This window comes from Littorina saxatilis, linkage group LG5, assembly GCF_037325665.1.
Source record: "Littorina saxatilis isolate snail1 linkage group LG5, US_GU_Lsax_2.0, whole genome shotgun sequence".
NCBI classification, from domain to species: domain Eukaryota; kingdom Metazoa; phylum Mollusca; class Gastropoda; order Littorinimorpha; family Littorinidae; genus Littorina; species Littorina saxatilis.
The window spans coordinates 61967143-61982142 of NC_090249.1; the positions used below are offsets into that span (position 1 = coordinate 61967143).

At 46.3% G+C, this 15000-nt stretch overlaps 1 protein-coding gene across 3 annotated transcripts in view; it reads left to right on the forward strand.

The window, feature by feature from the left end:
* LOC138967659 (inactive tyrosine-protein kinase transmembrane receptor ROR1-like) overlaps positions 1 to 15000 on the forward strand; it is a 515394-nt gene that overhangs the window by 154339 nt on the left and 346055 nt on the right. For all 3 annotated transcript variants that reach the window (XR_011456014.1, XR_011456013.1, XM_070340295.1), the window contains exon 2: positions 5783 to 5851. Coding sequence is in view for 1 of the 3 variants with exons in the window: in XM_070340295.1 (XP_070196396.1) it covers positions 5783 to 5851 (69 nt within the window). In the remaining 2 variants the exon portion in view is untranslated. The remainder of the gene's footprint in view (positions 1 to 5782; positions 5852 to 15000) is intronic.

Consider the following 15000-nt stretch of genomic DNA (forward strand, 5'->3'; position numbering starts at 1 on the left):
CCTCTTTTTGTTTCCCTCTGTGTCTCTTTCCCTCTCTCTCTCTCTCTCTCTCTCTCTCTCTCTCTCTCTCTCTCTCTCTCCCTCCCCATGCTTCATTCGTTATCAGCCTCATCCTACCATCGTTTTCATACTATTTGCGATATCAAGTGGTGATTGAACTGCAAGGACGATTCCGTATAGATCTAGATCCAAACAAAAAAGTGGCTATGCTTGAATCCAACGTCCTACTCCTACAGGCTAACTGTCACTCTGTGACACCCCAACACCGCCCCAAACCAACACCCCCCCTCCCCCCGTCCTTAGTTACGGAACAATTAGTCAATGTGTTGAGCATGTTGGCAGTGGTTGAGACAGAACATGCACCACATAACACGATTAGCGGGCAACGCAGTTCTCTCCCCTCCCGTCCCGTGCGATCAAATCTGGCCGCTGATTCCATTTGGCCGCGTGCTGTGATTAATGGCGGGGTTAGTGTCGCGACAGCGCTCTGCAAATTGCACGTGCCATCCGCGAATCAGCTGATTGGTGTTGGCGCGACACACAATCCCTGTCGCTGAGTGTTTGTCAACAATGTTCTTGTTCTTTCTTTGTTTTGTTGTTGTCAAGGGGTGTTTGTGAGGACGCCACCCTCCACCATCCCCCCTCTCTCCCTCCTCTCTCCCTCCTCCCCCTCCCCCCCCCTCCTCCACGTATTGTTCAAGGAATCTAACGTGGCAACCTTGGACGTACTCGTAGGGCTGTTTTTGGAGAAGATAAATGGGAGTCGGAAGCTATGATGACGATGTGAAAAATGACACCCAAATCAGCCGTTTGGCAAGCAACCAGATGTATCGATGAATGAATTGTTCTCGATTAGACCATTCTATAGTCTGTGCCGTGTAAGCAGGGGCGGTTTGGGATGGGGATGGGTTTCTGTTGGGGAAAGTGTCTACAAGACATGAAGAATGAAAGACACGGACAGGGTGGGGTGTGTGGGGAGGGGGGGGGGGGGGTCGGAGATGAATGTTAGTGTTACAGTCTTTTATTTTGCGAGAGAACAAAACAATTTTGGGTGAGCCGTACGTCACTCACGGCCAGTTAATTAATTTATTGCTAGAAGCGACAGGTCGGTCTGTGAAACGAACGCCAGTTGAAGCTTGGGGTCCGGAAACAGACACGATACAAACGCTTTGAAAACAGTCAAAGGAGGAATGGGCAAGGGGACATAACTTGATTGGCAGTGAACTGAAAAATACAATGACGAACAATATGTATATAATTATATGGAATTGCAGCGTACGTATATGTTTGCTCACATGTGCACCGTTAGTTCTGCTTTCGCTGTAACTCCTTCAAACCCAATTTCCGGTGGTATAAACACTGTGCTTGAAGACAAAGACTTGACGAGGAGATTGATAGGATGGGATACTGCACAGCCTGTTCCTCTCACCTCACAGTACAGCACAGTGTAACAGGTGTTGGACTCTCCCATACACCTCTCTTGTGTCGGCATCTATTGTTCTTCCCCCGAGGTGTGCGAGTGTGCAGGTAGTACATTTTTACCTCACTCACTCCACGGGGTATAGATACAGGTTGGAGTATCCATGTATTCCCACACCGACTCCACCCGCTCTTTGAAGTCTTACCCTCCAGTACAATCACGCTAGACACAAGAATGTTGTAGGGAGAGGGGGTGGGGGGAGGGAGGGAGAGAGAGAGAGAGAGAGTCAGAAAGAGAGAGACAGAGAGGAAGAGAGAGATAGAGTGAGCGAGAGAGAGAGAGGGAGAGGGGGGTCTCTTCTGTGGTACGTTGTGCTTGTTGATTCTCTTCAAGAAAATGTTGAGTGTTCGCCACTGTGTACGGGTGTGGGCAGGACCAGTTGAAGTCATCGTTGGCTTCTGGTCTAGTGGAAAATGAGGAACGCTGGGGAGGTGTCCTCGTGATGCTTCATTGTTCTAAGACAACACAACACATGTACTTTACTTTGATTTACCGTGGTAATCTGTTCATGAGATGCTCATCGTACAAACATATGGTTCTCATTGTCTAGCTGTCTGCCATGTGTGTTGTACTCTACGAAGAGCTGAATATTCGAACGTGATCCCTTTCCTTTAAATAATTCTTGAACTGCATCGTGTACGAAGTGGCAGAGAATGTGATAAGTACTGAACACCCGTCTGTTTACATACCTTGCTCATACTGACATCATGCACTGACACTCATGTCATATTTTTCTACAAGTCACATCTCACCCCGGCATTCTTTCACCGCCACAGTGTACCCAGACACACCATGAACAGAAGGTGGCAGGACGGAGGTAGTGTGTGAGGAGAATCTACCCCGTCCCGTCTGACCGGGACAATTCGGAACTCGGTTCCATCTGGCGAATCCGTTGGCTGCTCCTGTTGGCGAGAAACTCCCCTCCTCACACACACACACACACACACACACACCTTCCCTTTACCTCTGCCCTCCAATCGTACTGGTGATCTGCCTATTGGCTTGTCTGTCTCCCCTAAATAGGTGACTGCTTGCTTGCACCCAGGGCCGAGGGGCACGAGAAAGTGACCGACCGGGTGGGGGCCAACAGGATGGGCTGGAATTGAGATTTGTTGTGACTTCAACGAATCAGACCCCGCAATCTGTTCCCTCCCGTTTGGGTGGCATCCACTTTCGGTTCGTGCACTTCAGACCTGGTGGTCAGACACAGGGCCGGACCAAATGAGTTGTAAGGGAGGGGGTTCCTACTTTATTGGGGGGGGGCAAATCAGCGAAGTGGCGAAGCCACAAGCGCGCGCCTGCTTTGCAGGCGCGCGAACTAGGGGGGTCCGGGGGCATGCTGCCCCGGAAAATTTTTGAAAAACGGTTAAAATCTGTGCAATCTGGTGCATTCTGGGCCTTGTTTTGAGGGTTAAGAGCAGCATTGTTTTGGTGCTAAAACTAGTAAAAAAACAAAACACTCAAAGCAAGGTACATGCTTTTTCCAGGGGTGGGGTTCCGGAACCCCTGGAACCCCCCCTGGGTCCGGCCCTGAGACAGGTTCATAATGAGTTTATTTTCAGAATGATCAGAGTTACAAGTACTGCATTTTTGCATCGCAGTATGAAATATAATTTGGTCAGTGAGGAAGGCATTCGGCGTTCAATCGATGGTTGTTCTGGAGTTCTTTTATTGTTAATTTGTTTGTTTGATTGTTGGAGCCGTCAGTGGGAAGATGATCAGTCGATTCGCTCTTATTCGGGGTTACTTTGCAGTAGATACTTGCTGTCTGCAAAGAGGGGCGTCATTCACTCGATAAGAGCAGAGACATACATATCTGTGTCTCTGATAAGAGCAATGTTTTCTGTTGCTTGTCAAGACCGTGTCGGGAACATAGCACGATGGACGTCAGTTGCAGATTGCCTAAGTCTGTCTGTATGGCTCCATCTGCAAACGTACCAGTTGTGCAGGTCGATTTTATATGCCCTGAAGTATTGTCTCAAATATTTGCTTTGTATTGTTCCTTAGTGGACTATCCTGTTTTCAAAATAGAGTCAGTGCATCAAGTCTACCCCCCCCCCTCTTCCCCGTTCTGTCCCCACCCCCCACCCTTCCCCGTTCTGTCCCCACCCCCTACCCTTCCCCGTTCTGTCCCCACCCCCCCCCCCCCCCTTCCCCAGCTTCCATCCATTTGAAGACAGAGGAGTACAGTAGGGGCCTGTTGAAGTTAATCGCAGGAGCCATCAGCAGGAATAGAAGTGCCCAGCTTATCTCCTGACTTTTGGGGCGAAAGCAGATGACTCCGTGCAAGGCCCATTGTCACTCATTTGTTCAGACTCAATTATCACCCCTGGCAGAGCTCTTTTATCCCGAGAGGAGCAGCGGGTCCTGTCTCGCAGACGATCTATCTTGATGCTTGGCAAGGGGTCCGTATGCCGTACTTTCCGGGAGGGGTGAGTTTGTGGCTGGGGACGAACAGGAAGGGTAATGGGAGAGACTCGGCATTGTTCACATACTTTGTTCGATTGGATGTCTTCAAACTCCTTTGCGTCAGCGGCGTAACTGCTTTTAAGATCTTCGTGCAACTGTGATTTTGCGAGACGAATAGTTCAAAACTGTAACCTGGCATCATTGACGATCTTTGGTGGCATATCTTTCTTTCTTTTTTAAAGTTTCAGACACTCTTATCATTTCATCGTCCCGAAACAGCTTTGCCCGATTAGTTCAGAAAGTGTATATATCATAGTACACAAATAGAGATATGGAATGATGGATGAATGGATAGATGGATAGAAGGCAGGATGAATGAATGGATGAATGAATGATTACTGTCCCTGGATGACGATTATGAGCTAAAAGGAATAAGGACGAAAAAATACGAGAGAGAGAGAGAGATGATGATGATGATGATGATGATGATGATGATGATGATGATGATGATGATGGAACTTTATTTTACAAGTAGAGAGAGAGAGAGAGAGAGAGAGAGAGAGAGAGGGGAGAGAGAGAGAGAGAGGGGAGAGAGAGAGAGAGAGAGAGAGAGAGAGAGAGAGAGAGAGAGAGAGAGGGAGGGAGAGCACTCAATCTGGCGTAGCTATCCCAACCCTGGCCTGAGGAGATGGCTCACACGGGTGGCTGTTTGATGTCGGGTAGTGTGTCCGTTAGGGGTGTGGGCGTCAACTTAATGCACAGAAAGAGATACATAGCAGTAGACACGGGCACAATGATGTCTGTGTGATCTCGCGTCATACACCGCTGAGTCCAATCTGGGAGAAGGTCCGTGCTACATCAGTAACCCGCAGAGACCAAGGTCGTGTCGTGCAGAGATAGACTTCTCTTTTCATTATCAGATGTTGCCCTTAGTGGACGTTTTAGGAATGAATATTTACACCCCCGGTATAGGGGTGTGTATAGGTTTCGCTCGATGTGTTTGTGTGTTTGTGTGTTTGTGTTCGCATATAGATCTCAAGAATGAACGGACCGATCGTCACCAAACTTGGTGAACAGGTTCTATACATTCCTGAGACGGTCCTTACAAAAATTGGGACCAGTCAAACACACGGTTAGGGAGTTATTGGTGGATTAAGATTCTACAAGGACTTATAGAGTAACATATTAATGGTCAAAGGGAAATAACCTTCTCAGTTGGTGGCAGTGAGAATGGTTATTTCCCTTTGACCAACGGGGGTGTTTTTCCTACCTCGAAGGAATTTCTTGTTATAAGAGAAGTTCTATTATTTCAATGTGAAATATACATGTACATTACAATTTCAGATGATTATGTTCATGTATTACAATGAAGGGTTACCAGCAGTTTAAGACTGTTTGTTGTTGTGTCTTTTATGTCATAATTTGTTTAGTAACTTTTATTTTCACCATCGAAATATGTGTCGTCGATTCTGTCGGTGTTGTTGTTTCTGTCTTCGTCATCGTCGTTATTAGAATACTTGGTTTAACCTCTAACCCCTAACACCTTGCCCTAAACACCTCCACCACCATCGTCGTCGTCGTCATCATCATCATCATCATCATCATCATCATCATCATCATCATCATCATCATCATCATCATCATCATCATCATCATCATCATCATCATCGCCGTAGTCGTCCAGATACCGCCAGTTCTGACTATGAACGTTGTCGACGAAATAACATGATCGATCTTATCAGCGTGTTAATTCTTGTCATCGTTATAATGACGTCACTGCTATCACCGCTCATCATCACGGAATAATTGACACGTGTATTTTCATTGGCGCCCTCCTGACACGATCCATCATGGCGACGTTTTTAAGCAGGTCTGTTTTTCTTCTGGTTGCAGGATGCGTCTCTAGCTGTCTGTCTGGCCTCGTGCAGCACACACTCCTGGCGTCCGCTCTGCACACCGCGGGTAAGTCCCCGGATGAACAATATCACTTAAAGATACCGTGCTTTCACGCGAGATCTGTCTAACGTTAAAATCACTACAAATCACAAACTTCAAAATCTGACTATTTACTTTTGTTCAGCTTTCTAGGGATAAGTATGGTTGGCACACAGGGTCAAAATGTTTTGGGATTTGTTACCCTTTGTGCCAACTTAAGATAAGACCACCCTTCAACATGCGAAAAGCCCACGGCCTGGCTGCTACCTGGGACTGTTTTTGGGTTTTTTGGAATGGATTTCACTGATTGTCTCTCGTGACTGTGACGAAAAAAATTTCAACATAAATTTAAACCGCGCACCAGGATTTTGTGGTCCAAGTGTCTTGAAGGTAGCTTCTGCCCATGTAAGGGCACCCTCCACCCCGAGTAAACTTCTTCTGCGTTCGTGGGCTGAAACTCCCATGTACACTCGTGTTTTTACACGAGTGGAATTTAACGTGTATGACCGTTTTTACCCCGCCATTTAGGCAGCCATACGCCGCTTTCGGAGGAAGCATGCTGGGTATTTTCGTGTTTCCATAACCCACCGAACTCTGACATGGATTACAGGATCTTTTCCGTGCGCACTTGGTCTTGTGGTTGCGTGTACACACGAAGGGGGATAAGTCACTAGCAGGTCTGCACACAAGTTGACCTGGGAGATCGGAAAAATCTCCACTCTTAACCCACCAGGCGGCCGCGGCCGGGATTCGAACCCTCGACCTTCCGATTACGAGGCCGACGTCTTACCACCGTACCCCGCCACAGCGCCCGTCACCCCGAGTAAACGATTCGGCTCACTATCTGACCATGGCTTCTTTCAGGGGGTAGGAACATTCCTCCATTTGGACAAATAACAAAAATCAGTATCCTCACGGCTTTATGTGCAGAGGGAGATGTTCTGTATGAATCAGTTTCACACAATACCACAAGTGTCCCTCAAGAAATTAATTCATAGAAGAAAATGTCACTGTGGGCAGAGAGCACGAAGGCTGTTGAGTTTGGGTATGTGTGAAAGTCGGGGATATAATTATGCCTTACCCCGTGTAGCCTGGCCAGATCGGAGAGGAGTGGAATCTTTGCACGGGAAGAACCGTGCCTTTAATTCCCAGACTCGCAGACACGGTGCCAGAGTGTCAGGCAGCACGAAGGGTGATAACCCTAGCACGTGCAGTGATGACACGAGCTTTGCGCGAGACGTGTAAACCTGTTTACGTCCCTTGACGGATTGGCCTCTAATTGCTGATTACGATAACAACTTTTCAGCGACAATTAAAAACACTCTTCCCCATAACCTCTCTCATGTTCTTTTGTTGTTTTCCGACTTATCAATTATGTCTCGATTTATGCGCAATGTAGTGACTTTTCCTCTGATCACAATACGCATTAACTTTGTGCGAGTGTCTTATGTGCACTTATTACAATTGAAAAAATCCCCTCAAATATTGGCGCTCCAAGTCTTCTTCTTCTTCTTTTTCCCTTAAGCTAGCTACTAGCTAGCTGCCCTTTCCTCACCTCATGTATCACCAACCCCTTCCCATTTTCTGCTTGTTTGTGTATCTGTTTTGTCTTTTGTTTTGTTTTTCGTTTCAGTCCTGAAATGAGCTAATGTACTTATTCCGCCATCATGCTAACCTTTGTTTTGTAATTACTATGATTGCTTAAAATAAGCATTATATGCTTGAGTATGTAATCATCCATGCATTGTTCTTGTCATGATTAAAATTGAATAAAGTTTTGTTTAAAAAAAAAAATTAAAAACACTCTTCCTGGCCATTTCTATCAAGCTTCTAGTTTTAGCCCTGTGGGCTTGCAAAGCTTCTAGTTTTATCCCTGTGGGCTTGCAAAGCTTCTAGTTTTATCCCTGTGGGCTTGCAAAGCTTCTAGTTTTATCCAGGTGGGCTTGCTAAGCTTCTAGTTTTATCCCTGTGGGCTTGCAAAGCTTCTAGTTTTATCCCTGTGGGCTTGCAAAGCTTCTAGCTTTATTCCTGTGGGCTTGCTAAGCTTCTAGTTTTATCCCTGTGGGCTTGCAAAGCTTCTAGTTTTATCCCTGTGGGCTTGCAAAGCTTCTAGTTTTATCCCTGTGGGCTTGCAAAGCTTCTAGTTTTATCCCTGTGGGCTTGCACAGCTTCTAGTTGTATCCCTGTGGGCTTGCAAAGCTTCTAGTTTTATCCCAGTGGGCTTGCAAAGCTTCTAGTTTTATCCCTGTGGGCTTGCAAAGCTTCTAGTTTTATCCCTGTGGGCTTGCAAAGCTTCTAGCTTTATTCCTGTGGGCTTGCTAAGCTGCTAGTTGTATCCCTGTGGGCTTGCAAAGCTTCTAGTTTTATCCCTGTGGGCTTGCAAAGCTTCTAGTTTTATCCCTGTGGGCTTGCAAAGCTTCTAGTTTTATCCCTATGGGCTTGCAAAGCTTCTAGTTTTATCCATGTGGGCTTGCAAAGCTTCTAGTTTTATCCCTGTGGGCTTGCAAAGCTTCTAGTTGTATCCCTGTGGGCTTGCAAAGCTTCTAGTTGTATTCCTGTGGGCTTGCAAAGCGTCTAGTTTTATCCCTGTGGGCTTGCAAAGCTTCTAGTTTTATCCCTGTAGGCTTGCAAAGCTTCTAGTTTTATCCCTGTGGGCTTGCACAGCTTCTAGTTGTATCCCTGTGGGCTTGCAAAGCTTCTAGTTGTATCCCTGTGGGCTTGCAAAGCTTCTAGTTGTATCCCTGTGGGCTTGCAAAGCTTCTAGTTGTATCCCTGTGGGCTTGCACAGCTTCTAGTTGTATCCCTGTGGGCTTGCAAAGCTTCTAGTTGTATCCCTGTGGGCTTGCAAAGCTTCTAGTTTTATCCCTGTGGGCTTGCAAAGCTTCTAGTTGTATCCCTGTGGGCTTGCAAAGCTTCTAGTTTTATCCCTGTGGGCTTGCAAAGCTTCTAGTTGTATCCCTGTGGGCTTGCTTTTAGTTTTATCCCTGTGGGCTTGCAAAGCTTCTAGTTTTATCCCTGTGGGCTTGCAAAGCTTCTAGTTTTATCCCTGTGGGCTTGCAAAGCTTCTAATTTTATCCCTGTGGGCTTGCAAATCTGTATCTCTCTTTAAAGACGTTTCAGAAGTTTGTCGAGTTGTAGACTTGTTCAACAGTACAACCATAACGAAGAACATTTATTGTATAGGATTTTATCCGTTATTCTCGTGAGTTCGCCATGTTGTGTGCAATGGAATAACAGGCTATGATTTCTTGGACATGTTACTGAATGTATGCCTCGTATCTATAGTAAAGTCTTGTCTTGCCATGTCTTGTCTCTTGTCTGTCTGTCTTGCCTTTGCTACCATAATGGTCGTGTCTCACATTATGATCTCGTGTTACGTCTTGTTTTGCTTTGTTCGGTGTTCTCTACTCTTATCTTGCCTCGTTTTGTCTTGTCTTGTCTTGTCTTGTCTTGTCTTTTTGATTATGGTCTTGTCCGTCAAGGTCTTGTCTTGTCTTGTCTCTTTGATTATGGTCTTGTCCGTCAAGGTCTTGTCTTGTCTTGTCTTTTCGATTATGGTCTTGTCCGTCAAGGTCTTGTCTTGTCTTGTCTCTTTGATTATGGTCTTGTCTGTCAAGGTCTTGTCTTGTCTTGTCTCTTTGATTATGGTCTTGTCTGTCAAGGTCTTGTCTGTCAAGGTCTTGTCTGTCAAGGTCTTGTCTGTCAAGGTCTTGTCTTGTTTTGTCTTGTTTTGTCTTATCTTGTCTTGTCTCTTTGATTATGGTCTTGTATGTCAAGGTCTTGTCTTGTCTTGTCTGGCAGCCTCGTCCCTTTCACTGTTTTGTTTTCGTCTGGTTACCCTGGACTTGTCTTGTTTGGTCTGTGTGATGATGGTCTTGTCTCTGCATGTGTTTTCTGGCACTGTTTGGACATGTCTCTTTCATCGGGGTTGGATTTCGCTTTATTTTTAGTTTGTTCCATTGCTTTTGCGAACCTTTTGTCCCTGACAAGCCCCCCCCCCTCCAACACAGTGACCCCCCCCCCCCCCCACCCCACCCCCCACCCACAGTGCAGTCTTATGCCACAACACGTAAACCGTCTTCCGACTTGCTGGCGGTGGAGATGGGGGTGGAGAATGGGTGGGGGCATTTTAGAATAATATTATCAATTGCTCGACCAACTCTCTGCTATTCCTTTCAGGTAAAAAAAAATGTCAAGTTCCCCTCCGTATAATTAACTTAATTATATACATGCATCACGCGCACTGTGACACTTTAATAAGTTATTTACCTTTCGTGAAGTGCCACTGCGCCACCTGAAAGCAGAGCCCAATTATGAGGTTTATTCAAACCAGCTAATGCAGTTAATTGAATTAATGAGTTTATTCTAGGCAATGACACAAATTACAGCCTCGAGTAAGTATTACAAAAACTATATAAGCGTTCTAGCAAGCTTTTAGGCGAAATGGGCCAAGCGATTTTAAAGCACGGCAAACTTGATTCAGCTTACACATTTCCCCAATAGGTTTAAAGGGATAACTTACTCTCTCCCTCTCTCTCTCTCTCTCTCTCTCTCTCTCTCTCTCTCTCTCTCTCTCTCTCTCTCTCTCTCCCTCTCTCTCTCTCTCTCTCTCTCTCTCTCTCTCTCTCTCTCTCTCTCTCTCTCTCTCTCTCTCTCTCTCTCTCTCTTTGTGACCCCACCCCCGTCTGCGGAACAGCTGTTTTAAACGGCGTTTCTTTTGATAGGATAATAGTGCGTACAAAGGAAGCGGAGTGTCACCAGGAGTCAAATGTACACAGGTATTCATACGCCAATCGGGGCTCTGTCTGCGCCGCTTAAGACTGTGAAAAAGCCGCTTGTCGCTGGGCATTGTGTGGGCACTACAGGGGGCGGCGTGCATGAAGTGGGGTTTAGGGCACTGTCAATTGGGGGATTATTTGGCCCTAATGGGCTGTGAAACGCGAGCCTTTATTAGACAACGTCGTCGCTTTTGCCACGGAATATTTAACGTTGTCATTCCATGTTCCTGTCAGATCTCCATCTGTTTCTTCCGTGTATAATCTGTGCTTGTGCGGGGTTTCTTTTGAAATTGAGTTCCTTTCTGTACAGATTCAGATTGCCTTGAAAGTTGAATTCATTTAGTAACGATAATTATCAGCATTTGACTTTTGACGGAAGGTTGAAATCTCGACTCGCTGATTTGTTGCCTGCACTTATTCTAGCCAACTGTGACTGCTCGCACAAAGAAATATGTTTTTTGGTGTGTGTGGTTTTTTTAAAATTATTTTTAATGTTGGATGACCTGGAAGGACGGGCAACTCATTGGGATGTAAAATAATTAATTTTGCTTTTGCCTTTGAATAACATGTCTGGCAGATAATTTGACATTATTTTGGCGTTCTATGACCAACAAATACTCTGAAAGAAAAAACTCGCTTCTCTTGTTGATATCATCGGGTGCTGTGTGACTCAAAATAGGCAAAAAAGAAAGGCACGAGGCAACTCCCCCCAGCTGTGTTGAATTCGGCGTGTACGGAAAGCAATATGATTGGCCGGTGTGATCATGTGAAGAGTATCAGAGGGAAGAAGGCGGGAAATGCCAACACTAATGTCGCTGCCAGACCCTGCTGGTGGTTCCTGCCGTCAGCAAAGGTCCAGTGAGGGGGAGGCGTGTGACCAAATGCAAGCCGACTGGTGCCAACCCACCCCCGCCATCATGCGGGATCCGCACAGCCAGTGCATGGATCTGGATCCTGTTGGAGCCCGCTGATTGGTGGCAGCTTTGACACACAGATCTGGATAGTGTAGACTGGCTGTGATTGGCTGCAGATTTGACACATTCTTTACGTGCTCGCGGTATGGCGATATGCTTCTTATAGCTCTTCCTGGTGATCAATTCTGCGGCAACGTTTGTCTGGGGCTTGGGAATGAGGGTTGTAGGGTCTGGTGGGGGGAGGGGGTCCGGGGAGGATGGAGGGGTGGGGGAAGAGGGTTACGTGCTGCCAGTTTACGAAAGCGTATATGCGTTGTTAATAAATACAACAACAACAAACAAACAAAAACTCCCGGGCGTTGTGTTATTGCAAAGCTGGGCGTAATAAGAATACAAGTCGAGTCAGCGTGACCTGGCGGAGGAAAGGTAATGAAGGAAATGATTCTGCTCACAGCGGGATCTCAGGAGACTCTGACTGTGCTCTAGTTGGACGCGGGTGATTTGCTGGTGCCCCGTGAAGCTCATTGACAATTACTTTCAGAGTTTTGTTCGTTTATGTGTTGTTGTTTTTACAATAACTCTTCAGAGATTTGTTTCTTTGTCTGTTCCTTTTTTTTAACAATAACTGTTAAGAGTTTTGTTTGGTTGTTTATCTCTTTTTTTATCCCCTCTCGGTCGGTGGAATGCTTTCTGCCTGTTTATGTGGAGGACGTTGGTTTTACTTGAATTGGCCATGCTGGTGACTTTGCAGTTTATATTGGCCTTGTGGATAGAGCCAGGGAGTGGGTGGAACTCGGGTAGAGTTTATATTGGCCTTGTGGATAGAGCCAGGGGGTGGGTGGAACTCGGGTAGAGTTTATATTGGCCTTGTGGATAGAGCCAGGGGTTGGGTGGAACTCGGGTAGAGTTTATATTGGCCTTGTGGATAGAGCCAGGGGGTGGGTGGAACTCGGGTAGAGTTTATATTGGCCCGGTGGATAGAGCCAGGGGGTGGGTGGAACTCGGGTAGAGTTTATATTGGCCTTGTGGATAGAGCCAGGGGGTGGGTGGAACTCGGGTAGAGTTTATATTGGCCTTGTGGATAGAGCCAGGGAGTGGGTGGAACTCGGGTAGAGTTTATATTGGCCTTGTGGATAGAGCCAGGGGGTGGGTGGAACTCGGGTAGAGTTTATATTGGCCTTGTGGATAGAGCCAGGGGGTGGGTGGAACTCGGGTAGAGTTTATATTGGCCTTGTGGATAGAGCCAGGGGGTGGGTGGAACTCGGGTAGAGTTTATTATGGGGGCGAGGACGCCCCCATTCTATACGGATAGTTTAGAGGTTGACCATGGGCAGCGCCATTTTGTTGTGAAATACGTCATCAGTTTGTGTACACAGGAAGTTGTGACATCCGTCACCCTATGGGAGGGGTGAAGGCAACATTGTTCATCTGCAGAAAGTTGTGAAATCCGTCACCCTATGGGAGGGGTGACGTCAAAATTGGTCATCACAGAGTTTGTGTAACACAGGAAGTTGTGAAATACGTCACCCTATGGGAGGGGTGACGTCAAAATTGTTCAACAAAAACATGATATGTCGCATTGTGCAGGGTCAACTGCAACAAACTCAAACCGAGCCATTCATACCTAGCTGTATTTGAGTGACTTATATACCCGACATTTTTATTTCTTATTTTTAGCACAGGTGTAGGAAAAATCATGAACCAAAATGTTATTTATTTTCTAATTTAACATTTTTTTTACAAATATGACCATGGTCTTTTAAACATACAGTGACATTAAACATTGTTATGTTAAAAAAAAGAAAAAAGAAAAAAAGCTTTTGTGCACAAATCAGAAAATACATTGTACATTTTACCTACAGGCCAAACAGTGTCTGTTGGCGGCAAAGGGCCCAGCAAGTTGCTATTTTTAGATCGATTAAAAGTTGTCAAGAACAGGCGCTTACATTTGGATGTGTCCACTGATAGTAGGTTTGGTTGTGATCAATCAGAATGATGTAGGAATAAAAATGTATGACAGTTTGGTATGATGACATGTAATTCAAATATGCTGAAATGTAATATTATACATGATATAATATTATTATGGCTGTTGCCATGACCATGAACCCCAAGAAAGGTTTAATGTTATGTAAAATCAAAATACCAAAATCAAGCACCTACTAATCTGATCTACGGTGCGGCTTGGACCTAATATGGATGGACACGCAACTCGCTCAGCCAGCCAGCGCTGCGAGACTTACAGCGGCCAACTTCGCCGCGGCGCGCTCACTGGCTCAGTATTGAACTTGCGTCAAGGCCGATGCGCGTAGATTCCCAGAATGTTTACTTTCGGTTAGATTCTTCGACAGCATTCGCAGAGGTGACTGCCGTATTGTGTACCGCAGTCAGAAGTAATTTATTACTTTTGGGAGTTTAGTAACGTGATATCAGTTTTCAATTGTTCGTTCACTTATATTGCTTTCAGATTTAACACACAAGAAACAGTAGCACGGTTTTCGTTGCGAAAATGTGCATTGGCAGTGCTACGCGATCGAATTGTGTATTATGTACACGCGGTGTTCTTCTGGAAAAGACCGCGTCAGTCGTTCAGCCCGCGAGCGGTGGGATGGGGGGGTTCACATGGTTTGTTTGTTTCAGAACCACACCCATATACACACATTTCACATGTAAACCATTTGTCCGCCCCCTGTCGATATTTATCGACTAAGTTCCTTGTATTGGCCTTGTGGATAGAGCCAGGGGGTGGGTGGAACTCGGATAGAGTTTATATTGGCTTTGTGGATAGAGCCAGGGGGTGGGTGGAACTCGGGTAGAGTTTATATTGGCCTTGTGGATAGAGCCAGGGGGTGGGTGGAACTCGGGTAGAGTTTATATTGGCCTTGTGGATAGAGCCAGGGGGTGGGTGGAACTCGGGTAGAGTTTATATTGGCCTTGTGGATAGAGCCAGGGGGTGGGTGGAACTCGGGTAGAGTTTATATTGGCCTTGTGGATAGAGCCAGGGGGTGGGTGGAACTCGGGTAGAGTTTATATTGGCCTTGTGGATAGAGCCAGGGGGTGGGTGGAACTCGGGTAGAGTTTATATTGGCCTTGTGGATAGAGCCAGGGGGTGGGTGGAACTCGGGTAGAGTTTATATTGGCCTTGTGGATAGAGCCAGGGGGTGGGTGGAACTCGGGTAGAGTTTATATTGGCCTTGTGGATAGAGCCAGGGGGTGGGTGGAACTCGGGTAGAGTTTATATTGGCCTTGTGGATAGAGCCAGGGGGTGGGTGGAACTCGGGTAGAGTTTATATTGGCCTTGTGGATAGAGCCAGGGGGTGGGTGGAACTCGGGTAGAGTTTATATTGGCCTTGTGGATAGAGCCAGGGGGTGGGTGGAACTCGGGTAGAGTTTATATTGGCCTTGTGGATAGAGCCAGGGGGTGGGTGGAACTCGGGTAGAGTTTATATTGGCCTTGTGGATAGAGCCAGGGGGTGGGTGGAAC